At 43.5% G+C, this 27,386-nt stretch overlaps 1 protein-coding gene across 6 annotated transcripts in view; it reads left to right on the forward strand.

The window, feature by feature from the left end:
* The window catches only part of IL1RL2 (interleukin 1 receptor like 2), a 34,998-nt gene extending 16,836 nt beyond the window's left edge, over positions 1-18,162 (forward strand). For 5 of the 6 annotated variants that reach the window (XM_044263750.1, XM_044263748.1, XM_044263752.1 and 2 more), the window contains 5 exons: positions 3,112-3,241; positions 4,011-4,147; positions 5,864-6,007; positions 14,284-14,445; positions 16,627-18,162. In XM_044263750.1, coding sequence (XP_044119685.1) covers positions 3,112-3,241; positions 4,011-4,147; positions 5,864-6,007; positions 14,284-14,445; positions 16,627-16,994 — 941 coding nt within the window. In that variant the 3' untranslated portion in view covers positions 16,995-18,162. The remainder of the gene's footprint in view (positions 1-3,111; positions 3,242-4,010; positions 4,148-5,863; positions 6,008-14,283; positions 14,446-16,626) is intronic. The other variant, XM_044263753.1, reaches the window with a different exon arrangement.
* The last annotated feature ends 9,224 nt before the right edge of the window (positions 18,163-27,386 follow it).

Here is a 27,386-nt window from a genome sequence, read left to right on the forward strand (position 1 = left end):
CATAGGATCTGGCCCAAAAAGATACAGATTTCAAAATTGGCATATGACTAGAAATAAAAAATCTTGTCTTGAACAAAATTCTAGATCCACCTGGCTTTACTGGTGAGCTCTACGAAACATTTAATAAAGAAATCCAACAGATTTAAATAGTTTCACAGAGTAGAAAAAGAAGAAACAGTTGTTAACTCATTTTATTAGGTCAGGAAAATTTTGACACTTGGATCCAACAAGGACATCGTTATAAAGGAAATTTCAGACCAATCTCATTCATCAACACAGATGAAAAAATTTAAGCACATTCTTTTTTTTTTTTAAATTTTCAGTGTAACAGAATTCATTGTTTATGCACCACACCCAGTTCTCCATGCAATACGTACCCTCCATAATACCTACCACCTGGCTCCCCCATTCTTAACAAATTTATTTTAGCAGCATACCCAAAGAGTGATACACTGCAGTTCAGTGGGTTTATGTGAAACAATGCTAACTTGCCTCATATTATGTAAGTCATCCTTTTTTATTTTACATAACAAACCAAAGGAGAAAAAATAATACACTTATAGATACTGAAAAGTCATTTAGAACACCTGAACTAGGAATTTTTTATTTAAAAAGAAAACACTCTTCTAAAACTAGGAATGTAAGCGAATGCCCTTAATCTGATTTTTAAAAAACTATCTTTAGAAGCCTATAGAAGAAACAACACACTCAAGACTGAACTATTAAACACATTTCCTTTGTTTTGAGGGTAAGCCAAACAGATTTTAGTTTTTGCTGAATTTGATAAGTTAACTATAATGTTGGTATGGAAAAGTAAAGACTGAATAATAGTCAAGACACTTTTAATGAAAAATAACTAGCTGAGGGATTTGTACCACCCGATTTCAAGATTTAATAAAAAGCTACCGTGATTTAGAGAGTATAGTTCTGATACAAGGTAGACAGTGGGTTAGAATTGAAGGCCCAGAAATAAATCTGCCATATTATGCCCTTGATTTTGGTGAGGCTGACACAGTACTAGGAGAGGTGTGATCTCTTCAACAAGTGGGACTTGACAATGGGACAGGATATGGAATAAAATAAAAACTTGACCCCTTTATCACACTGTTTATAAAAATAATTTCAAGTGAGGTTGTAGATCTAAGTATGGAAGTCAGAATGATACATTTCTAGGAAAAAAATCCTTCATGATTTTGGGTAAGGAAAGATTAAAAAAAATAAAGACATATTAGTCAATGACTAGTCTCTTTTTTCTTTTTTAAAGATTTTATTTATTTATTTGACAGAGAGAGATCACAGGTAGGCAGAGAAGCAGACCGAGAAAAAGGAGGAAGCAGGCTCCCCACTGAGCAGAGAGCCAGATGCGGGGCTCGATCTCAGGACCCTGAGATCATGACCTGAGTCGAAGTCAGAGGCTTTAACCCACTGAGCCACCCAGGCACCCCTCAATGCTAGTCTTGAGGTAGAATTTGACAAGTATGACTACAGCAAACATAGGAACTTACATTTATTGAAAGACAAGTCCACCTACCAGAAGGCGAAGCAGACCGCTGTGACGGTTTACAACAGAGGGCACCAACATGGCCAACGTAGGTCTAAAAACGTGGTGGAGCAGGTGCCATCTAGAGCAGCGCAAATTCAATCCAAGGTGTGAGGTCACGACACACACCGAGCTGGCGAAAATAAATAGACCGACAACACCACATACTGCTGAGTCCGCCCTCTTACACGTGCTCGTCTACACTGCTGGTGGGAGCTTAAATCCGTACAGCGGCGCTGGAAAACGATGTGGCATCTCTTTTAAAGTTGAAGATATGCATCACCTACGATCTACTGATTTTACCAGCAGATGGGCATGTGTACTGTCACAGACAGAGGCGTGTATACAGGACAGGTGTGTACTGCGCCCCAGGAGGTGTGCAGTGGGGAGCTCACAGCAGTCTTCACACTGAGGCAAACACTACAGCGATGCAGCTGTGCGTGGAGCAGCAGTACAAGAAATAGAGACACACTAGTGTATTCTCTTCACTGAGTGGAGTAGAGCTACATGCAGCAGCACAGATGAGCATCACAAACAAAACGTGGGGCAACAGAAGCTACAGTTCAAGTGTGAATGCGGAAGTGTTAGATAAAGCAGACAAGGGGCAGGCATGGGGAAGTCTTCTGGATTTCCGGCCAATCTACTGTTTCCTGATGGGGTCAAAGAGGTATGGATGAGTGCTTTGCATTTATGTCCTCTACTCTTTACTCTACATGGGTTGTAGTTCATGATTTAAAAAAACAAAAAAAACCTTAATTCCACCTAGAATAAAGAAACATAGATTGTGTAGAAATAATTTTTGTGTAGAGCAAATAGATGGAAGGTATTAGGCTCGGGGAGCAAAATAAAATAAAAATAGAAAACCAATAAATATAAAAATTAAATAAAAATATAGAACTATTAAATATAGGAATGCCTGGGTAGCTCAGTGGGTTAAGCCGCTGCCTTCAGCTCAGGTTATGATCTCAGGGTCCTGGGATCGAGTCCCGCATTGGGCTCTCTGCTCAGTGGGGAACCTGCTTCCTCCTCTCTCTCTGCCTGCCTCTCTGCCTACTTGTGATCTCTGTCTGTCAAATAAATAAATAAAATCTTTAAAAAAACCTATTAAATATAATTCGTGACTGTGTGTGATGGGGTCAAAGAGGGGTCACGATTGGTGAAGTTTCCTTCTCTCACATGTGACCTTGGGCAAGTCACCAGTCGATCTGAACTTCAGTGTTCTTATCTGTAGAGCCTCCTCTTTCCTGATCATAGGAATGTTTGAAGGTGAGAAGACTGAAGGAGATGATGTGTGTGAAATACTTTGTAAAGTTCTTTGCTAAGTTTCCTAAGACTGGTGGTAGTGTCTGTGTCCCAAGCTAGTGATATTTGGCCGCACATGGATATCTCTTTACAAAATAGACATTCTAGAAGTGTCCTTGTCCCTGTGATCTCTGTCCAGGGAGAGAATAAAGTAGAGGAACATTGACCTCTGGGGTGAATTTTTGGTAACCAAATGATATTCAGGATATTGTTTAGGTGACCACTTTTTGGTAGGCTTTTCATGTAACATTGATGAATTTTTTTTATAGGCTCCCCTCTTATTGTGGACTGCAATATCACAGACACAAGGGATAATACAAATCTCCGGTGTTGGAGAGTTAATAACATGTTGGTGAATGATTATTATAATGAATCCAGACGCATCAGAGAAGGATTTGAGTAAGTGTTGTGTTTTTTTCTGGCTTCCCTAAAAGCCGACAAGAATGTCCTCACTTAAGTTATTTTGTTGCGAGTACTGTTTTTGTAGATGCTTCTCAATGGCTCCTCAACCCTCTTTGGCTTTGTCTCTCAAAGATCTCCTTAGCACTGCACAGGGCCAAGCTTCTGGTTCAGAGAAGCATGAGGCCCACGTTATCAACCTTCTCATGTCCTAGTTAGACACATGAGGCAAAACATCAAGTATGGGCTTCACACAACAAAATCTCTTTCTCTCAGCTAGTCCTCAAAACCAGCCTCATTCCTATTTTGTTATATCATGACCCATAGATCCTCAAGGCTTCAGTAGCAAAGTGGGCAGCTGCACAGGGACTCTTGGGGGAAACAGGACTTAATCATGAACTAATTGCATGGTAGAAACCCAATTTGTGGTGGTCTAATTGGGGTGGCATCAAGCAAGACTCACTAGTCCAAGGGATGGTAGAACTGGTGTTGGGCCCATGTAGAGTAGGTAAATTAGCCTAAGTGGAGATGACCAGGGGAAGTCCCTGGAAGGCTGAGGATGCTGTCTGTCCCTGTCCAGAAGAAAATGCAAGTCCGGAATGGCCACCGTCCATGCACCTCACCTAGCTAGTCCATGAAGCATTCTCAGGGTAATGTGATGGCCCAAAGTGTTCTCCAGAAAGAGAATTTTATTCTCTAGACTGAAGATGATACACTATGCTGGGGAACTAGGACTCATGTATAAATGATTGGCTCCTTTCTTTTATAGATCACACATTTTTTCCCAGAAAGATATTTTTTACACAGTGAACATAACCTTCTTGGAAGTAAAAATGGAAGATTACGGCCATCCTTTTGTCTGTCACGCTGGAGTGTCTGCAGCATATTTTATTTTAAAACTCCCAGGTAATGTTCTGAGGGATACACGCTGTTCAGAGAGTTCAAAATGATGACAAGGAGACAAGTGTCTCCTTGTAGCAAAGCAATATTCAGTAGGGAAACTCAGCATTAATTTCTTGTTTGGCATTTGATGGTTTTAATCTCATTTCCAGAGCAGAGGGGAAATCAGTGCTCCTGAAGGCAATGAGTGACCAACTCAAGAATATCGGGCCGTCACTCCTGTCTATTACAAGGGACTTTATGGCTCTCATAAATATTGTACCACACAGTCTTCTTACTGTGACCATTGCAATGCCAAGATCCCTGAAGTCTATACGTTAAAGGTTCCCAGACCTGGGTCCTCCCAGAGGGGAAGGTGGCATTGTTGTTCCAAGAGCTGGGGAAGGACAGAGAGAAGTGGAAGGATGGGAGGGAAGTGTGGATCCATCTAAGAGTTAGAAGCTAGAGGCTCAAACATGTGGTCAGGATCAGATCAGGGACCTGCGTGCAGAGAAGATCCACTTGGCTGTGCTGGGACTTAATCAATGGATTGCTATTTTGGTTGACCCAGAATGCATTTTAGTTATTGTGCTTTATCGTGACATTTATTTAAAGACATATAGTAGTGCATGGGGTGTCTTTGATCTCAAACTGTTTGCAACATGGTGTGACCTAGGGCAGGTTGTGATAAGCTCTTTAGGGAGTATTTAAAAAAATGATTGTGCTCTTTGAACACATTTGAACACAAGAAAAGAGAATTTTCCCTTCTACCCCCTGCCCCCCCATACACACATACATGCATACACACCTTCTTGTGGAGACTAGAACACCAGGAAGGGACTGAAAAAGGAAGTGGTGTATGCGGTGGGTTCTAAGAATGGAGAGACTTTCTCTTCCTCTGTCCTTCTGTCCTTCTTCCTCTTTCCAAATTCTCTCCTTCCCAGAGCCTCCTTCTGTGCCATCACTGGTTTTGGGCGGTGGCAAGGGAGAAAGCTGTGCTGTTCCTCTTCTGGGATGTGTAGGAGCCTGAGCCTGTTTTCAGGGACTTGACATTCCAGGAGAACCGGTTCTCCCTCTTGATCATCTCCCACCCACTGCTTTTGCCATAATTGCTCTGCCCTGTGTTTGCAAAGCAGAGCAGGGGTAGACACCCTTTCTGCCTTTTCCCAGACTGTGCCTTGCAGACAGGCCTCGGTGCAAACCTTGCTGGCACAGGGAGGATAAGGGGGGAATTTGGCTCTCGGCCAATCTCAGGGAGACAACAAAGGTTTTCAGGGGAGACAGCTGATGGCTCTTTATGTATGACAGGCATCGTGCTGTCAATTTTGAGTGCCTGTGAAAGCAGTTATGACAGTGGAGCAATCAGGAATGTGCCACAGAACCACCGGGGAAGGTCTTCCAATAAGCATGTTCAAGGCTGTACATCGGGAGAGTCTAGTAGTGTTGGCTAAGTGAGACCTGGCAGCGTGTGTGTTTTGAGAGCAGTCCTCATGTCCTCCAGCCCAGCTGTGGCCACCATGAGGAGCCAGACTTCTGCAGAATTTCCCTCCCCAGGTTCCCAAGAGCATGTTTCTTTCCTGAAATTCACGGGCTACACCAGATTATTCTACTCCCATGTACCTCCCATGTATATTTAACTGTAAAAAAAAGCAGAATCCTCATCGACCTCTAGTACTGTCCATTTGGCATTTGTATTGTCATTATTATTGGATTATTTATATCTTTATTTGCTGTCGCCTGTAGCTCCGAATGTTCAAGCTTACTTGATAGGAGGGCTTCTCGCCTTGGTAGGCACAGCAGCGTCTGTCATGTACCTCTACAGCATTTTTAAGATCGACATTGTACTCTGGTATCGAAGCGCTTTCCATTCTCCCGGGAGCAAAGAAGGTAAGTGCGGGTAACCACGGCAGATTGCCTCCTCCTTGGCTTCCACTCATCTGTATAACCATTGTAAATACACTTCATTCTATTTTACTAGCTTGCCTTTCATGTTGTAGGCAAATTGGGAGGAAGGGCTCTTCCTGGAAAGTCTCATGCTTCAGGGAAACCATTGGTTCATGGCCACAGGCATTGTTCAGTCGAATGAGGCTTGCAGCCTGGTCATGACTGAGCAAATCTTTGCTCAGGAGGAGAACATCAACTTCTGGGCCCCACTGTGACCATTTTGGAGAGTTCTCACACCTACTGCTATTTTCCAAAGAGGAGAGCTTCTCCTAGAGCGACAGAGGGCTTCCCACCTGCACTGCATCTTCAACACAAGGGCGGGATGGGGTGGGCGGGGCATGAGCAAAGTTGACATTACGGAGGGAGATGAGCTGCCTGTGGCAGGAGCTCTTTCTAGAAAGATTTAAGTGGCTGACTCCCAAGGCTGGAGAGAGACCTGGGTTTGCATCTGGTTCTCCACTTAGTCCCATGTGATCTTAGGAAGTGTAGAATGTTCTTCTCTTTCCTGGCTATAGAATGAAAGAAAAAAAGAAGCAAGGAGGGAAGGAGAGAAAGGAGGAAGGAGGGGAGGAAGGAAGGAGGGAAAGGGAGGAAGTGGGGAGGGAGAGAAAATGTTCAGAGCCTGCCTCACAGAGTATTATAGGAATAACTGAGTTAACGTCCAGGAAGGCACTGAGCAAGGACCTGGGGCCCAGGGGGCACCTTGGAGTCTGAAGGCCAAAGCCAGCTGCCTCGGCCACTCCGCCCCAGGTTTCAGTCTGGTCTGTGGAGCTCCCGTCCTGCCAATACATTTCAACACACAAATGCCTCCCTGTGATCCTGAAACTCTGAGGAACAGGCACTTCCCACCATTGTGGTGTTTTTTCCCTTTCTATTTGCATTTTATAAGTAGGCTCCAAGCTCAGCCTGGAGCCCAGTTTGGGACTTGAACTCATGACTCTGAGATCAAGATCCGAACTGAGATCAGGAGTCAGATTCTTAACTGACTAAACCACCCAGGCACCCCTACCTCCAAAACTCAAACCCCGCAAAAGTGTGTTTTTAAAAATTCTGTGCTATTTTCTTGTTGTCTCAGAATCGTTGTGATCTATTAAGGCCTTGGAAAAAAGTAATAGTCTGCTGTAATGTCCCCTGATTGGATGGGAAATTAACACATGGCGGAGAGAAGTCCCTGTGCTTCACGTGCACAGAAATATGTACATCTATGCCACTCAGGTCCAGAGACGAGCGATGAGGACTGGAGTGGGAATTCAGGGATATATAAAGCATATAAAGCATGCAGCACAAGTTGTTGCCCATCAGTTTGAGAAAACAGCTGTCCTAACTCAGACTTTATTCTAAGCCAAATTTCCGAATTCAAAACGGTTAGTCCTGGGGCAGTGTAGAAAGCAACATGTTCTTTCTTGAGAGCCAAATCCAGTCAGGGAGACCTGACTGTGCCTGTCCAATGCCGCTGAAATCCCCTCCAGTCCAGAGGCCCTTCGGCTGGATGTGGGGTCTCTCTTTGGGGCTGTGGTCCCCGCGGGGCCACCCTGTGCCTATGCTCCCACCTACGAATGTGATGGAGGAGACCTGCGTGCTCCACTTGTCTTTTCTGACACACACACATCAGTGGCCCGCCTGCTCTCTGTTTACTGACTGAAGGGACACTGGGGACACTTCAGTGGTGTTCCCATGGTCCTGGTCCTGGTGCATGTCTCACTCCCTGACTCACGGGGACTCCCAGGAGCATGAGAACCCAGGGCTGGTGCAGCTGCCTGCTGGTGAGGTCGAGTTTAGCAGGAAGAGAAAAAAGGAATAGTGACTCACCCAGAGCAGGGGGAGCTGAGCAGATGACAGACTCAGGGAGCCCCACCCTCTACGGAGACCAGGGTCCACCCCAAATTCTGGCTGAGAGTTTGGGCATTGGAGCTCAGTCAGCCAGGGCTCCTCTTTCTTTCTTTCCTTCTTTCTTTCCTGCTTTCCTTCCTTCTTTCCTTCCTTCCTTCCTTCCTTCTTTCCAAGATTTTATTTATTTATTTATTTGACAGAGAGAGACATAGTGAGAGAGGGGACACAGCACAGGGAGTGGGAGAGGGAGATGCAGGCTTCCTGCCAAGCAAGGAGCCTGATGCAGGGCTCAATCCTAGGACCCTGGGATCATGACCTGAGCCAAAGACAGACACTGAAGGTCTAAGCCACCCAGGCGCCCCTCCTCCTTCTTTTTCTTAATTCAGATAAGTGCTTGTATACTTTCTGACTAAATGTCTAATCTCTACAGTTCCATCTATGAGAACGACCCCTATAAATTCCTCTCTGTGTGTTGGCTTTGGCAATGAGTTTGTCCCAGTTGGTATTTCTTCCAGCATTGTGCCCCTGGGGGATATTTTCTGAGTTATGGGGGGAGCTTGTGGAGTAAGGAGTGGCAAATAGGAATGAAGAAATAGACAAATCGTGTCCTTCTTGTGATAAATTATTATCCCAGCTGGATGAGTTAGGCTTTATAACATGAGTAACAGGTGGGTATAGCTTAGTTTTATCAAGTTATCACCAGCCCTAGTCCATGGGTTCTGTATATTCTCTAGTAAATTATAGGAGTGACTTTAAAAATTCTCCTTCAGGTGTGCACGTGTGTACAAAAATGTAAGTGTTAGTTTACACATCTAGAGATTTGCATAGGTCTCACCGCCTTCCAAATAGGTTTGTGGAGAATATGCATGTAGAACATAACAATTAAAAACAAAAACAAAATAGGTACGGTGAACAGAGGGTAGAATGGTAAAATAAAGCTTGGGGGTAGAACTGATGACAAATCTTGGGCACATTTTGAAGATGAGTTGGCTTTAGAAGTAAAGGCAAAAGCAATGACAAAATGCATTGTGTGTTGTTCACAAATACTCTTCAATTGCTTATGAGAGCATGTAGCTTCTTCTGGGTCCATTTTCTGAGGTAGAGTTTTTGTGGGGAGTCCTCATCTTTAAAGGGTGTAATATAATGAATCTTGTCTACGGCAATATTCCTGTGGTAAAAGTGGTAGCATGTTGAATGTGACTTTTCTTCTAGTGTCTTCCATGTTAGGGCGAAAAGGCCAAACCTCATGAAATTATGTCAAAGCACTTATGTGAAGGCCAGATTGATTCTGTCTGATTTTTCACTGGGTCCAGTTTGATTAGGTTTGAAATTTAGCAATAATATAAAAGGAATTAAGGGGTTTAGTGATCTTTTAGCCATCTCTCATAAACATGAATACATGCCCATAAACTCTTGTGTTTCTGCCAATGGCCCACAAAGGCACATGCAGACATTTCAGCATCAAAATTAGGGCTGAATATCCTCAGGAGAAAAAAGGAGCTTGGCCAGAACCTAGATGAACTGTCTAGGAGTATCTGCCAGCAGGCCCTTTCCTTAAAAACTTACCAGTAGGTCTACATTTCTATAGTTTTCTGGGTGAAATAGACAGTTTGGGGGTGGGGCATGTCAGACTCATCTTAATCTATTGCCCATTGTTACCTTCCCAATTGCTGTTACAGTTACTATGGCTGGGAAGCAAATTACCTCAAAACTTTGTAGCATAGAGCAGCCATTTATTTTGCTGATGGGTTCTTTGGGTCAGGATGTGAACAGGCACTGCAGGAATGGCCTGTGCCACCTCCACAATGTCTGGGAACCCCACTTGAGGACTGTCTTTTGATTTTGGCTATTGGTGGCCTCAGTTTCTCTCCCCAGTGGCCTCTCCATGTGGTCTCTCTTGTGTGGGCTACCTTGAGCTTCCCCACAGCACGGCGACTGGCTTCCAGGGGCTAGTGTTTCAAGAACAGGAGAGCCAGGAAAACCCATTCTTTCTCTTATGACTCAGACCCTGAATTTCTAGAGTCAGTTCTACAACATTCTATCTGTCAAGGCAGGTAGAGTCCTAGTTAATTTTAAGGGAGTGGAAATGGATTCTACCTCTTTATTGGGGGTGTGGTCGGTTCTGAAAGAGCCTGTGGAACTGGAAATATTGCTAGGGCTATTTTCTTAAAAAATGCAATCTGACACACTTGCACAGGACTAATCAGGGATACACTTTGTGACGTTTCCTCCTCCCAATTCTCATCTCAGTCACACCAGAGGGAGTGGTAGACTTGGGTTTGAATAAAGGCTGGCCACTTAGCTGCTCAAAGGCCAGAGACATAACATAGCCCTGTCTGTCTTGGCGTTCTTTCCCGTAATCCGAGGATACCAATGTGACCCTCACCGTGGCTGTGACAGCCAAAGCTGGCGGGCAATTGTCTGAGAGCGCCCTTCAAAACCACAGGCTGACAGGAAAAGCAAAACGGCCTCAAGCTTGATTTTTTTTTTTTTTTTGCTATATTGGCGAATAAATGATAGATTGATCATTTGAAAGTTATGAGAACCCACTGCATTTTAAGAATGAGCCACCAAGGTAACATTTCTACTCAAAAGCTTAGAAAGAAAAAAAAAAAAGACCAAAAAGTTGGTAGCATTTTATATTTTTATCTTCTAAAATGTGTGAGAGTTGCTCACTACCCAACTCTCTTTTGTCTCTGAGTCTGCACCTCTCTTTTCTTTGAAAAACAGGGAACATGGGACACTGTCAAAAGAGAGAATTCACTTAGCAAACATAGGTTTTTGTTTTGTATTGTTTTTTAATGAGCAGGAAGAAGGAGAAAGAGCCTGAGAGAAGAGAGACATGAGTGGCAGGGTTTCTGTCAGAGGTGGTGATAAACACAGATTTATAGACAAAAATCACTGTATTCATTCAGGATGTCTGCTATGTGGTGAGAAGAGTACCAGCCCAACCAATCTTTTATCATAAAAGGATGAAATATTATCAAGATTTTAAGGAAATTTATATTCTTTCTAAAACGTTTCAAAATAAAGCCTTTATAAATCTTAATTTTTTTTTCATATAGCCTCTGGCTATAGAAAGTCAAGAGTATGACAACAAATTTAATTCAGAAAAATACCCACTTATGGAGTGGTGGTTTAGACTAGTAACGTTGAAGACGTTGCAGAAGGAGATTTAGCTGGGTTGGGTTTCTGCAGACTCCAGACACAAATTCATCATCCCTTTGGTACTTGCTTTATGAACCCAGTTGATTAAAAAGCTGATTGGCTCACGATCTAAAACTTCTCTCTCCCCCATCTAGACTGAACATCTTTGAGCCTCTATAAAATCCAATTTCATTCAGACATTTGGCAACTACTGATAGAAAACGCCTCTGTCTCTATCTGTTGGTATGAGAATTTATGAAATGAGAAAAGGCTATGTGTAAACTCTAAAGTTCTGGACACATTTTAACTACAGCTCTTCCTTGATTTACGATGGGGTTGTAGCCTGATAAACCTGTCATAAGTTAAAAATATCATGATTTTAAAATGCATTCGATGCATGTAACCCACAGAACATCACAGCCTACTTTTAATGTGCTCGATACTTACATTAACCTACAGTTGGGCAGAATCATCTAACACAAAGTCTGTGTTACAATCAAGGTTGACTGTCTGACGTGACTGAATACTGTCCTGAAGGTGGAAAACCGCATGGTATGTGGGTACAGATGGTTGTTAGTATATGAACTGTTGAACCTGGAGATTGCGTGGCTGACTCGTAGCTGTGTCTTTTTACCTTGCCCAGCATCAAAGAGAGGATAGGACCACATATCGCTAGCCTGAAAAAGATCAGAATTCAAAATTCAAAGTATGGTTTCTCCTGAATATGTATTGCTTTTGTACCATCATCGAGTCAAAAAAATCATAAACTGAACCCTCCTAAGTTGGGGACCGTCTGTACTATTATTTAGATGAAAACTTGAAGTATACAAGTATTCTTTCTTTGGGCTCAGAGCGACCTTTCTTTTCAAGTCTGTTCACTCAAACAAACTTCCATGAACAGGGAATAAAAGACAGCCTTCCTCTTGGGTCCCCTTAGGTTGGCTGTGAATTTCCTAATAGCCTGGGGCTCAAAAAAAATCACATTTTCTAATGAGATGTTCACTAGAACCTTCTATCTCTGCTAGAGCTTCTTACTCATTCACATGACCCCTGAGTAGAACATAAGCATCCCCCTTCCATGCTCTTCTCAAGCTCTCCCCCTTCTTGGCCTCTTTACCTTCCACTTCATTTTTTTCTAAGCCATTTAAAATCCAGGAACTGCCCTCCATCCTTTATGAATTTTCCCCAAGAGCTACAGGCTATGGAAGTTTGATTTCTTTCCGTCTCTCCTGTTCATTCTGCCATGTTATCTTGTAGCACCTCATGTTTTTATTTCCAAGTCTCTGAGTGGTCTTTCCAGTTAGATCCTGTGTCTTGTTCATCTGCTCAGGGGTGAGCACAGTGACTGTTACTTGCGGTTGGTTGCTCAATAGATGCTTAGCTCATTTGGTGATGATGAAATATGCTGTTGTGTGGGACATCCCCATACTGTACAGCAGATTCCTGGAGTCTACTCAGAGGCTTGGTCTCTATAATGCCATATGCAATTGCAGTGACGAAATTCACTAGTGGGTCTGAATCACGAGAGACTGGACCCATTTTGCCTGATGCAGTTATGACAGTCCACCCTTGCAGGGGACCCATTCCGAGTGACATTGATGGAAACTCCTGCTTTCAATTCTCATTTTCGCCATGGGGACTGGTGAACTTAAGTCAAAGGAGTCAGGTTGGAATTGGGGCTGTGTGATCTTGGAGAAATGATTTTTATATAAGGGGGAAAGGACCATCTTCCTCATAGGTCAGTGCCAATGTGTTGGGAGTAGCAACGGTAACTGACAAATCATTGGAGGTTCAATGTGGACAAATCTGAGACTTAAATTCTTCAGGGGACCTAGTCATAAGAGGTGGAAACCCACACTTTTGTCAGTTTTCCCTCTAGAAGCCTGACCTGGTTCTGACTGTAAATATCAAAGAAAAAATTTCTTTGTGCTTCCAGCAGGGGGAGGAGAAAAATCATTCTGAAATATCCTAGAGCACTCTGTTCTTATTAATAAGGCTTGCCCTCAGGATAAACTAGTTATCCTTACCTGCTAGGGTATTATCAGAGCCTAGCTGACCTGCGCAGAAGGAAATACCCAACTCCAGCCCAGTTAGGCCATCCTGCTGCATCTAAGCGGGGATAAATGACTGAGAAATGTTTGCAAAGTTCATAGTCCAGAGTCACTAAAAGATCTAATCACAGGACCATAGAACACATCCCCTCCCTCAACATCTCACCATCACGTTACTAACAGCCAGTTTATAGCACTTTCTTTTACTGGTACATTCTATCCAGCTTCAGAGAAAAGTACAAGACATATTAAAAGGCAAATGCACAATTTGAAGAGACAGAGCAAACATCAGAGTCAGAAATGGCAGGGATGTCGGAATTACCAGGCCGGGAATTTAAATCATCCCTGATTAGTGTGCCAAGGGATCTAATGCATAAAAGCAGGCAGCATGCAACAACAGATGGGCGATGTAAGCAGAGAGATGAAAATCTTTAAAAAGACCAAAAACAAAGCTAGCCATTAGAAAAAACACACACACACACACACACACCACAAAACTGTAACAAAAATGAAGACGGCCTGTGATGGGCTTGTTAGTGGAGTGGACATGGCTGGACACAGAATCTCTGGGCTTGAGGCTATCACACTAGAAACCTCCAAAACTGTAAACAAAAGGAACAAAGTCTGGAGGGAAAAAAAAGAACAAAGTATCCAATGAGGGTGGGACAACCTCCGAAAGTGTAACATCCATGTAATGGGAATACCAAAGGAGAAGAAAGAGAGAAAGGAAGGCAAGAATCTGAAACACTAGTGATTGAGAATTTCCCCAGATTAATGTTAGACACCAAATTGCAATCCAGGAAGCTCGGAGAATACCAAGCAGGATGAACAAACAAAAGCCTAGGGCTAGCATTTTCAAATTACAGAAAATCCAAGATAAGGAAAAAAATCCTAAAAGAAGCCAGAGGTTGGGGGGGGCAACTTACCTATCGTGAAATAAAGATGTGAATTGCATTCAGCTTGTCCTCAGAACCTATGCAAGTGAAAGAGTATGAAGCGAAATATTTAAAGTGTTGAGAGAATGAGAAGCCTAGTGTAACAATGTTGGCACCAAGAGAGCCAGCTGATCACTCTGAAGTCATTGAACCCAAGGGAAAAGGACCTCATGGGAGCAAGCCAGATTTTTGCTCCTGTTAACCCAAGAGAATTTGGTACGAGTAATTCCGTGAGTTTATCCCATTTCCTTTTCAGATGGCAAGATCTATGATGCCTATGTCTTATACCCTAAACCTCAAAGAGAAATCCAGAGCCGTGAGGTAGACACACTGGTGTGGAAGATTCTGCCTGAGGTGCTGGAGAGGCAGTGTGGATATAAATTATTTATATTTGGCAGGGATGAATTTCCTGGACAAGGTATGTTTTAAGTGAGGTTTCAAAGCCACAAGTCAAAAGGAAAGGGAAGTCTCTTTTCCTTCACTTCACAAATGGGGGTGGGGAGGGCTTGGGAGACTCTGCTCACCTTCCCCCATGGAACCACGGAGAGTCTCGTACCTCCTTAGCCCGCAGTCCGTGAGCCAAGTTAAGACCAGTTCTCTTCTCTCTGTGGCTCATTCCTTTTACAGGGTAACTGGGATTCCTGGTTGAAATAATGTGACTCTCACTATGAGTAACACGAACAGCTGACCAATGCCAGCCTTGGCCAAGAGACCACATGGTAGAAAGAGGTCATTTGCCCTCACATCTGTGAGACTAACTGCTGAGTATCCTCCATCAGTTCAAATATGTAAATCAGCTCATATTTAAAGATGATTTTATAAACCTTAACTACCCAGGTTTCTCCTACATAAATAAAATAGAATTTATTTATTTATGTCTCCCATTGAAGAAGAGTGTAGCTTTTGGCACTGTAGGTGACATCTCTGAGCTTCAACAGTCTCATCTGTCAAATGAGGAACAGAGTGCTTCCCTGACTCGGGCGAGAGAATGAAGTGAGATAAAATCTGAGTGGACGAGATCGGGCGCGTTCAGGGTGGTATGGCCGTAGACAATAGGGAGGGAGACAAACCATAAGTGACTCTTAATCTATGAAACAAACTGTGGGTTGCTGGGGGGAGGGGGGTTGGGAGAAGGGGGGTAGGGTTATGGACATTGGGGAGGGTATGTGCTTTGTGGTAAATTGGAAGGGGAGATGAACCATGAGAGACTATGGACTCTGAAAAACAATCTGAGGGGTTTGAAGTGGTGGGGGGGTGGGAGGTTGGGGTACCAGGTGGTGGGTATTATAGAGGGCACAGCTTGCATGGAGCACTGGGTGTGGTGAAAAAATAATGAATACTGTTTTTCTGAAAATAAATAAATTGGGGAAAAAAAATTAAAGTATGTAAACTTGCCATTAAATAAAGTACATGAAAAATGAAGATGATAAATACTCAAAAAAAAAAAAAAATCTGAGTGGAGACCCGTATGGAGCTTAGTGCATGTTAGACATCTGACAGATAAAGTTTCCCTCTTGACCCACATGTTTTCTTTCTTGGGCTGCTATACAACAAATGGCTAAAATTTGAAATAAACCTCCTTCACTGGTCAAGAGGAAGCCAAGAGGACTACATTAGAGCATTTGGTAGCGGCCCACTCTGCGTTGTTTGGGGAGGTGGCCAAGTACTTTGGATTTGTAAGTTTCTTATCTCTATGGTGAGAGAAACCACATCTCAGCCCACATCTTTTCAAGTTATAAGATCAGCCTCCATGAGGAAGTGAAAATCTGATTTAGTGCTTGCCGTAAACATGGGGAAGACTTCAAATTTCATAAGCATATTCTTTCACTTATTCAGCAAATATTTATTGAGCACCTGCTATGTGACAGGTAATATTCTAGGCACAAGAAATAGAAAAATAAACTGAAGAGAAGAAGAACTTGAGCTCCCCACAGAGGTCACAGTCTATTTTTATATTCTAAGAATCAGGAGGATATAAAAGTTACTATTTATTGCTAAGAAAGGCCAAATTTCATCCATAGCTGGATATTTCCAGAACTACCCCCAAGAAATCATCAGGCAGTGTTACTAATTTGAAGTTAGTCCTATAAATCCTGGGCATTTAGCTAGCTATAGCACAAGAAGAAAACACAAACAAAGATTAATACAGCATTTGATCTATCTACACTTTTCCTGTCCCTTTAAAATATATTTATTTTTAAATATGTGTTTATCATCTAGTATATACTTGACCTTCAGTGAAGTTGGTGACAAAAGTTAGGTACGATAAAACCCTTTTTCTGAGTAGGTCACAGTCTGTGGGTGCAGCCAGTGAGCTGAGGTAAGTGACCTCGCAGCAACCAACTACCAAAAAAATATGACTTATGAACACAAAGTGCCAATTTTTTTCAGGGAAAATCAGGAAGGTTTCACAGAAGATATGATAGAAGTTAAAAAAGCAAAAAAAAAAAAAAAAAAAAAAAACCACTTTTGTTATCCATTCCTAAGTGACATTTATTTTAAAATCCATGTTGTCCTTCCAGGACCCATTTCTAATATTCTCAGAGATGAATCTAGGCTCTTTCACTCATGCGATAGTCTCCGTCTTCTTTATTTCCAGCGGTGGCCAACGTCATCGATGAAAACATCAAGCTATGCCGGAGGCTGATCATTGTCTTAGTTCCCGAATCCCTGAGCTTTGACATGTTAAAGAACATGTCGGAAGAACAAATTGCAGTCTACAATGCACTCATCCAGGACGGCATGAAGGTCATCCTCATTGAACTAGAGAAGGTCAAGGACTACACGGCCATGCCGCAGTCAATTCAGTACATCAAGCAGAAGCACGGGGCCATCCAGTGGAGCGGGGACCTCACAGAACAGTCACAGTGTGCCAAGACCAAGTTCTGGAAAAAAGTGAGGTACCACATGCCACCCAAAAGGCCTCCACCATCTTCTTCCACCCAGCCGCTGAAGCACACGTCCTGACCCCTCCTGGTTGGCTAGTGGGGGCCCGACATGGGGTTGGTCACCTGTGATGGCATTGTTGGTGTGAGGTGGTTCACAGATGGCATGGATGACTGGCATTTGGGTCGTCGGCTTGAAGCTTGCCGTTGTGTCCTTGTTGTGGCAGGACCTCTGTCTGTTGCTTGTTTGGGTCAGAGCTCCCTCTTTAGGGAGAGATGTCACCCTTCCAGAAGGCCTTCATTCACTTATGGACTCTAATGGGCACTCCCCATACACAAAGCCCCTGGGGAATGGGACATGGAGGACTGTAGAGTGGCAGGTGAGATGTCAAGAGTTAGGTGCATGGTGTGGCATCTGTAGGGCCAGAGACGGAAGTTAGGGGATGGCAGGAGGCAATCTGTGGGCTTGGAGAGGGCTGGCAAGAACTGCAATTTTTCTTGACCATAATCTTAGCACATGGATACTGGAAGCCATGTAGTGGTCACACAGACCAGTGGGGACCAAGTGTGGCCCCACTGGGATTGCCCATTAATCACCTTCCTGTTGGACCCCAGCCTTGAAAGACTTGATCTCTCCAATCAAAATAAGTAACACTTCATTTCTTTCTCCAGCTGGCCTCTGAAGGCTGGGATTCTGAGCAGCATGAGAGACACAATTAGCACACCGAGATGATGCAATTCTAGTCCACATAAAACAAAGAAATCTTTAGGTTAGCCCGCATCCCCTCATCACAGGTGCATTTATGATTTAACAAGGCACAAGGATTTTTGATGCTAAAATTTAGCTGGAAATTCATCACTACTTTCAAAGACCCTGACCTGAGGAGCTGAGATAGAGTACAACACTCTCATTCCATGGTTGAGGACGTCAAGTCCTAACAAGTGGCCTGCTGGGGTCAGAATGTTTATGTTGCCCCAATTCACATGTTGCCGTCCTAACATTCAGTGTCATGGTATTGGGAGGTAGGGCCATCTGGAGGTGATTGGGTCAGAAGGGCGGAGACCTCCTACATAGGATTAGTACTCTGATGGGAGATAGCCCAAGAAATCCCTTGCCACTTCGGCCATGTGAAGACACAGCAAGAAGTCTGTGACCTGAAAGAATTTCCCCACCTGACCACGAGGGCACTTGTTCTCAGACTTCTTGCCTCCATCACTGTGAGAAATAAATTTCCTTTGTTTAGAAGCCACTTGGCCTATGGTATCTCACGATAGTGGCCCAAGCAGTCTAAGGCATGGCCCTAGTGTCCATGGGGACTGGATGGGGGTCAGCCAGTGGGCAGGACTGGGGAGGAGGACTGGGGAGGAGGAGGGGTGAGTTGGGAGAACAGGAAGCCCAGCCTGCAGGAAAGAGCGGAATGTATGGGCAGGAGCAGAGAGCAGGAACAGGTGGACTTCACAGGCTGCAGGTAGATGGAGCGTCCGGTGGGCTCGGAGACGATCAAGAGCCGACTCCAGTCTTGTAGCGTCTGTGCTCCAAGGTGACCCAACATGGCACATTTCTTTCTTTCTTTTTTTTTTGTTTAAAGATTTTATGTATTTATTTGACAAACAGAGATCACAAGTAGGCAGAGAGGCAGGCGGGGTGGAGGGGGAAGCAGGCTCCCTGCTGAGCAGAGCGCCTGATGTGGGGCTGGATCCCAGGACCCTGAGATCATGACCTGAGCTGAAGGCAGAGGCTTAACCCACTGAGCCACCCAGGCGCCCCACATGACACATTTCTTTGTCATCATATGCTGGTTCTCACTTAACATGAGGCCACTCTTTATTTTATTTAACATTTGCTCTTTAAAGATTTTTTTTTAAAGATTTTATTTATTTACTTGACAGAGGGAGAGAGACAGCGAGAGAGAGAGAGAGAGAGAACTCAATCAGGGGGAGGGACAGAGAGAGAAGCAGGCTTCCTGCTGAGCAGGGAGCCCGATGCGGGGCTCCATCGCAGGACCCTGAGATCATGACCTGAGCCAAAGGCAGAGGTTTAACAACTGAGTCACCCAGGAGCCCCTAAAGATTTTCTAAAATTGTGGTAAAATATATGTCATGCAAAATTTACCACTGCGACCATTTGTAAGTGTACAGTTCCAGTGACTAACTTTTTATGAATGACTGTATCCACACAGCACAAGTTGAGGCTGTCAGAAAAAAGAAAACCAATCCATCAGGGGCAAAGTTATTTTCTGAAAACTTAGGACTACTGGGAGGTCAGCACTGTTGGTGAATTTCTTAGTTGGACTGATTTTTTGTCAGAAACTTCCCTCACCTCCAACATGTGCCCTATGTTTCTTTTTGCTTAAAAATATGTAAAGGTGTATTATTAGTGCAATAGCAAAGAATTATATCAGCACATTGTAATTTTATTGTTATTGCTTCATGTCCTATATAAGAGGCTCCTTTTCTCGAGGGTTCTGGCCTTTCACGTATTTGGACACAGGGCTGATGTTCTCAAGACTGAGGAGCATATATACATGAGACATGAGATATACATATATTCAGAGACCATGTGCTCTGAATCAAGATTTGTACAATAGGGCCACATGTTTTCAAAGATGGATAAGACTTGTCTTATCCTGATAAGTTCTGTCCTTTCAAACAGTGGCTCTTTCTGATAATTTGAGGAACAATGTGGATATCTCCCTAGAAAAAAATGTATGTACACACAAAATTTTGGGTGCAGCTTGAGAATGTTGACAGAATTCTTCAAGTTCCTCAAAGGTATCTTACACAAAAAGGTCCCTAGGCCCTGACAAAAGGACCCCTTTCCTAGAGGGACTTTCATTTTTGTCCTTACTGGATATGATCTCCGAATTTTACACAATTCTATGTAGAGGCCCAATGATAAACATGCTGAGTGAGCCATTCTGGGAATCCTTCTGGAAGCTATTTGGAAAGGAACACAGACTTGGGATTTTTGTGGAATTCTAGTCGTCATCTAGCCCAGGACTGCCTTACTTGTCGACAGGTGATGACAGTGACTCCTGAGATGTTTCCTCATAGTGTGTCTGGAGCTATAGGCCTCGTGCGCCATGATGTGAAAAAGACTGGGAAACAGATCCTAGTCAGAGAGGGCCTGGAAGAGTGAAGGGAGTAAACTGAAGACGTTCGATACTTAGTGGCAGAGCTGGCACAGATGCCTCCATCTTCTCACTGTGCTGTGGCTTATGCTGTGGCAACTTTTCTTACCCTCTCTGTCCTGTGACACCAGCCACTCATTGGAATTAACTTCTAGAAACCTGGGAATGGACTTCTAGCAATACACAGTTAGGGCTTCTGAGTGATTTCCCTTGATTTACTCTGGGACTTTTTAGGAACACACACATTTATGTTTTGTTCTGTCTTGTTTCTACCCACCAGTAAGCAAAACTGTAGGATTTTTAGGTTTGTAGGAAATTTGACATTCAGGATTAGGAAGTTCTTCAGTAAGTTTTACCTTTCTTGAATAGATCTTTCTGAATGGCTGGAGGTTTTAGATGAGAGAGGTCAATGAAGGAGGCTAGTCCTTTCCTGGGACAGCTTTATCACATCGATCACAAAACATTGAACTTCACTGAATTCTCCTTCTTGCCTGGAGCCTCACTACCACTTGGGAACCTGGGGGTCCAGGGCTCTGCCTGGTGGTGAAGAGCTTGTGTTTGAAACTCAGCTTTTCCTGTGGGGCCTTTGAGAAGCCAGTTAGCCTCTCTGAGCTTGTCATCATTTGGGGGTGACACAGGAAAAAGCATATAACACATGTGAGCGTGGGGATGATAAGTGTATATCATTTATGGACAGGTTTCACACACTTGATAGAGCTCTGGCCATGATATTCAGGGACAAAAGTGTAATTGAAAGGGGGAAAAATCCATAGGCACTGAATGTTTTGCAGTAGGCAGCTCATGGTTTTTGGAAATTCCTAAACATTCTACTAGCTTCTTAAAGTCACACACACACACACACACACACACACACACACACATACACACACACACACATCCCTGGAAATGGGTAAATGGGTTGCTCTGTATTGGCATTGTTGGGGTCTATGACTATGCCCTGTGCTGTGGGCTCTTGGCTGGACTAACCTTCCAAACAATCCTGTTCAGTCTGCTGGCCAGTGTCCTCTTCCACTTATGCAGGGACCCCCAGGCTTCCCCATACCCTGGGTATCCACACAGGGATATCTGCTCCCATGGAGCCTTTGGTTATTGTCCTTGCTTGCTATTTGGTCTTGATTTGGGGGGCTCAAGGAGTTTTGAAACCTGGTCCTGGGCTACCACACAGTAGCCCAGGCCAGAACTGAAGGAAGTACCTGAACTGGGAGATCCAATTGACAATACCATCCCTCTCTTAGGTCTCTGGAGGACAGCGCTGTTACCCCTTCCCCGGCCTCCAGCGAGTCCTACCACCTCTCAGACTGTGTTCCCTTCTCCCTCAGACACTCAGCCGCTGTGATTCCAAGCACCCTGCTTGGAATCCCTCCTGGGGATTGTTCACTTCTTGCCATGATTCCATCCAAACACTCCTGAAATGAGACTTTGCCCTGAAGACTGCTTCCCTCAGAGTCTTATTTGTGTAGCTAGCCCTTGGCCAAAAATGGAGAAATCATTAATGGCTCATGTTGGAGAATGGGCTGATTCCTAATGGAGATTTCAGGAAAGGGGTGCTGGAGTTCCACTGAGCTCCCTCTGTTTTATTCGTAATACAGTCCCTGAAATGTGCCTTTCCACCGTTTTGTAGGTGTTCTTTAGCATTTAATCTCAGCATTAAGACCCATAATTAAGCTGCTGGAGACCAAGGAGCATTAAGCGTCATACTAAATATTTGCCAATTTGAATCCTGGTGATACCCATCTCATTGTCAATTTTGTTGTTACTGGTTTACTAGTTTGAGCAATTCCATTGTGAGTTTCCATGAGTTTTTATGGAATAAAGAGATACAGTGTGGTAAAAATATAAGTAATTGAATTGTCCTTGAAGTGGCGGTTTGCCAGCGGATGGACTCATGTCTAAGCATGGAAAAGAAAGAAAGTTTAGATGTCCATGGATAACAGGAAAAAAGGCAGATTATATGGAAACTGAAGGCCACCACCAATTCTCTCATGTCTCCCCAGCAGAGCTTGGTGAGGTAAATGGGGCCTTATCCCCATTCCTTAGGGGTGGGCTCCAGGTCTCTTGGGATAACCTGAGGGGGCAGGACTGACCCGGGGGCAGGGGTGAGAGGTGAATGGGTTAGAGAAAAGATAAAATACAGATGTTGAACCCCTCAGTTACCTTTTGGCTCACCTTCCTATGATGACTGAGTCAGCACCAGAACCCACTTCCTTTGGTTTCTCCCCTCAAATACCGTGAGTCTGCCCTTGAGAAAGTCCTGAGTGAAGACTGAGTCATATCAAATAAACGGCCCAGGAAGGTCTGGTCTTTCCCCTGAAGGTCAGCCGAGATGAAGACACATGTGAAAGTGCTTGGCAACCTCACAGAGCTACAAGGAGTTGTCTGACCTACATGGGGACTGGAGGGGCATAGACCCTCAGTGTCTTCTACCCCTGCTGAACCCCACAGAGCCTCAGAGAGCTGCTTGCTGTGGCCCCGTCTGCTAACCTTTCCTTGGCTCTTGATCTTGATTCATAGTTCCATAAACTTCCCTTCAACACATGCTTCATTTAGTTGGTTTCTCCAGGGCCGTGTCTGGAAAATTAAGAAAGTGGAAAATTCCTTCTTGGTTTCCCTCTTAGAATAAAGACTATTACAGACAAATCCATGGTGTTTAGAATAAGTGACTGGACGTGACCGTGGCCCTCACAGCTGCAGAACATCCAGTCTGAATGGCTGGAGGCCACACATCTCAGATGGTGCCCTTGATGGATGGGAACCCTTCTCCCCTCCATACCCAGGTAGCTTCGAAGGGGTGCTGCCATTTCTCTTAATAAAAGTCAAACCGTAGTCCTCAGAGAGAGAGAGAGAGAGAGAGAGAGAGATATTCTCCCCTAAAGAAGGGAAATTAGACCTTGTAGCCCTGGGTCTTGTCCTCCAGAGCCACCTTTCTTCAGAGGCTCTCTTATTAATGGCAGTTGCCACAGCCTAACTTAGATGCTCTGGCCTGCCTACCATTGACTAATTCCTAGGAACACAGCTGACATCTGCAAGGACAGACAAGATTTTACAGAAAGAGAAAGGAGAACAAAACAGACTGGAATCGTAGGGATATACCATCAGATGGCTTGGACTATAAGATGGAGGTTTTCTTGTCTTCCTCAGGAGATGACTCGGCCCTCACCTCCTATCACCTCAGAAGAGGAGAAAGCACATCTTTTCCAATTCAGGCCCAGAATTGTCAAGGGAGACACCCAGCTGTAAGACATTGTACCAAAATGTTTTGCCCGCATATGCTGTGTTTTGCTCTGTTTCTTCTCTCCTATAAGACAGCAGTTTCTTGCTGTGTGGTGGGGCTGGTGTGGGGACTCTGGCAGCTCAGTCATGGGGGAGAGCCGGCCATGGTGAGAGCTGGTGGAGCATCACCATGGGCCATGGTGGCCTCAGTCCTACACGGAAGCCTGTACCCGAACAGCGTGTCCCCCTTCCCCTCTGTCCACAAGGAGACATTCAGCTGCAAATCTTGGAAATCTCAGAAGTCCATCAAGTAAACTTCATTCTCAATTTTGAAATATAATTCATAATTTTATTTGTTTAGAACTCCTATGAAAATGACATTTTTATGAATCTAGAGATGAAAAACCCTTTTCTACAACAACCAAGTAACCAGTTTATCACCATTCAAATATCTGTAACTTGATGGCACTCCCCCGGAGGTTGTGTCACCTGAAAGATTGGGTGAATCCCAGACTGTGATCATAGTTGTAGAAATACGTGAGAACGATGCATAGTAACTTTTTTCTCTCTTACTCAGTGGCTGTATTGCTTTTTAATCTGAGTCACTGACACCTACTGTTTTATTTGATTGATTCATGCTATCTCTTGACTTACCTGGAGAACCCTGGAGACCAAAGGTTTCATCATGATGGTTTTGTGGTCACACCCTCATTTCTCTCTGCCCTTTATTACTCCCTATTTCCCACCTTCTCTTTGTGTACAAAGAGAAGTACATCAGCGGGAGGTACTTGCCTTCTCCCTAATCATCACCACCACCACTCTGGTTAGCATCTTTCTAGAAAATGAAAACATTTATAAGGCGTGAGGGTTGCACATGCTCTGGATGATTTTTCAACACATCTATCAAATGTGGCCAGCCCGAAGACCCACATCTTAGTCTTCCCCCACCCCAGATGGAACCACGTGCAAGTCAGGCCAGGGGTGCCAAACTTAGAGTCCTCAGACTGAGGTTATGGGTGAAGTGCTGGCATTTGCTACCAAAGGCATTCCTATTTTGAAAACTGTGAACTACACAGGATTAATTACATTGCAGCTCAGTATAGACACACACACATACACACAAGGAGGAATGGAAAAGTAACCGCATTTCTTGTTATGGGCTCAATGCTATTTTGTTCTAGTCTGGCTCAATTTTTCAAAATGCGGTTCACAGCCCACCAACCTGTTTCATGACCAACTTCTGTGTTTCCAAAGCAATTTGAAAAACACAGCACCAGTTTTGCTTACTGCTGGTGACCCAGTCAGTCAAGACATTCTGCTTTGTTGAATCAACAAGTCTTTATCAGGAACTTATTATGGCTCTTCTTTGATTATCTAACTTCCAGGTCAATTAGCTTTGTTCGTTATGTCAAATGACCTCAGGACAGCGGAAATCTCCCCAACAGCAGTTTTAAATGGAGATAATTTCCTGCCTGTGTAAAAAGATGACATCAAGAGGAAAAGAAAGCAGCCCTGTGGGTGACAAACACTGAGAAAGAGAAAAACATTTCCTCTCACGAGACACAGGAGAAAATGAAGTTCAAGACTTAACCTGGCAAAACAATAAAATAAAATAAAATAAAATAAAATAAAATAAAATAAAATAAAATAAAATAAAATAAAATAAAAGAGACAACGCAGGTGTCTGGACCCCTCACGGCTCCACTGCGCCCTCTGCTGGCGGCCGAGGCAATGCCCTCCAGCCCGCCCCTTACCCAACCCGCCCTCCCAGGCAGAAAAGGGTGTTCACAGGTGTACAAGCAAGGGAACACCTTTGGCTTTCGGACGGTTTTAACTTAAGACCAAGAATGTCTTTTCTTCTTCTGAGGCCGTGGGAAGGGTTGAGGTAGGGCCATTTTCTTTGCCACTGTGCTCCTACCCCTTGGGCTTTTGAGACTACCGCAATCTGCCCAAGAATTGTGAGGGAGGCCAGGAGGTCCTCCTTTTTCTGTGTCCACAAGCCGCGGGTCTCAGTGTGGTGGTTCCAGAAAGAGGGCCTTGACCTCAGACGACTTGGACTACAGTCACAACTCACTAACTGAATACAGTTGCCAAACAGGTGATTTTCTCAAGCAAGTCACAAACTCTGTGCCTCAGTTTCTTTATGTGTAAAAAGGGGATAATAGAAGTACCCTCACTGTAGGATAACCAGCAAGTAAAACGCATATTGGCACCAATAAGACTTCAGTGAACATTGGCTCTTATTATATTGTAACAATAATCTTATTTTTACTATACTGTCATTTTTACTATAATTAGTATTTTGCATTTACTATTGTCCTTACTGCATTAATGCTTGCAGTGATGACAATGCTAGTCAGCATCTGCAGAGTACTTAAAACTTTTCAGAGATTCTTCTACGTGCTTTACGTACATTGATCTGCTTTGCAGAGGAGGAAAGAGAGGCAGAATATGAGTTCAAGGGATCTAAGCTCTCTGTTCCCTCAGCCGCATTGTTTCAGCCCCAGAATCCAGGTGAGAACAGTACTTCCTTGGTAGAGTGGGTGTCAGTATCTGTAAAAAGCATTTTGAGCCCTAGACAAGAACTGGTTTTGGTATTGCTGTGAATATGGTAAGCCAAATTATCTTATATACCTTAGAGAGCTGATTTATAGAGAAGTTCTACCTTAAGAAAGACCTGATTCTATAAAAAAAAAATGTAAGCTCATGAGTTAGAGAATGATCACATTTTTTGTGTGTGTTCTAAACAGTAGATTACAGGACTCATTTAAAAAGTGTTTCTCAAAGTTTATATGTGCCAAATTAAAAAAAATAGGAAATCACAAAATACTAGAAAATATAGGTGTATCTTATATTGAGTCAAAACAAAAGAAAGATTGACATTAATAAAAAGATTTTATTTATTTATATGCCAAAGTGAGAGAGAGTATAAACAAGGGGAGTGGCAGGCAGAAGGAGAAGTAGGTTCCCCACTGATCAGGGAGCCTGATGTGGGACTCGATCCCAGGATGCCAGGACCATGACCTGAGCAGAAGGCAGCCACTTAACCCACTGAGCCACCCAGGCGTCCCAAAAGATTGACATACTTTACTATGTAATCATAACTTAAATAAAGGCATGGAATAAACTGAAAAGCTGGGCAGAAGTATGAAGTTAAAGACTGATAACCTTAGTGCCCAATAGAAAAAGGACCAAAGCAAATGAATAGGAAATGTACAACATAAGAGCTAATTCACGTAAAGGCCTAGTGAGTGACAAAGTATCTAACATCAAAAATCATCCAGTGCTACTAGTTAATGTTTAGAATGTTCCAGATCCCATGATAACCTCTTTAAATATATTGTCTCAGTTGATACTCTCAAGTAGACTATATTTTCTCTGTTTTAAAATAATGAAATTAAAGATGTAAGAGATTAGGTAACCTACTCAGGGTAACACAGTTGTAAGAGATGGTCCCAGGGAAATTTATCACCGATTGGCTGTTTGATGATTTTGGAGCATTACTGTTTTTGTTGTTGTTGTTGTTTTTGCATGATCATGGTAGCATTGTTATGTTTCCAGAAGAGTCCTTGTGTTTTAGAAGTGATACAATGACTTATTTCGCTAAGCACGATACGCTCTAGTTCCATCCACATTGTCGCAAATGGCAAGATTTCATTTCTTTTGATGGCTGCATAGTATTCCATTGTGTATATATACCACATCTTCTTGATCCATTCATCTGTTGATGGACATCTAGGAGATGCAACATGGGGGCTTAAGTGGGTAGGAGAAGAATAAATGAAACAAGATGGGATTGGGAGGGAGACAAACCATAAGTGACTCTTAATCTCACAAAACAAACTGAGGGTTGCTGGGGGGAGGGGGATTGGGAGAAGGGGGTGGGGTTATGGACATTGGGGAGGGTATGTGCTTTGGTGAGTGCTGTGAAGTATGTAAACCTGGCGATTCACAGACCTGTACCCCTGGGGATAAAAATATATTATATGTTTATAAAAAATTAAAAATTAAAAAAAAAGAAGTGATACACTGACAGATTAAACACCATGATGTCTGAGATTTGTCTCAAAATAATCCAGTGCAGGGAGGGGTAGAGAGCATGGGAGAACTGA

Source organism: Neovison vison, chromosome 8 (assembly GCF_020171115.1).
Source record: "Neovison vison isolate M4711 chromosome 8, ASM_NN_V1, whole genome shotgun sequence".
In the NCBI taxonomy this organism is placed as follows: Eukaryota; Metazoa; Chordata; class Mammalia; order Carnivora; family Mustelidae; genus Neogale; species Neogale vison.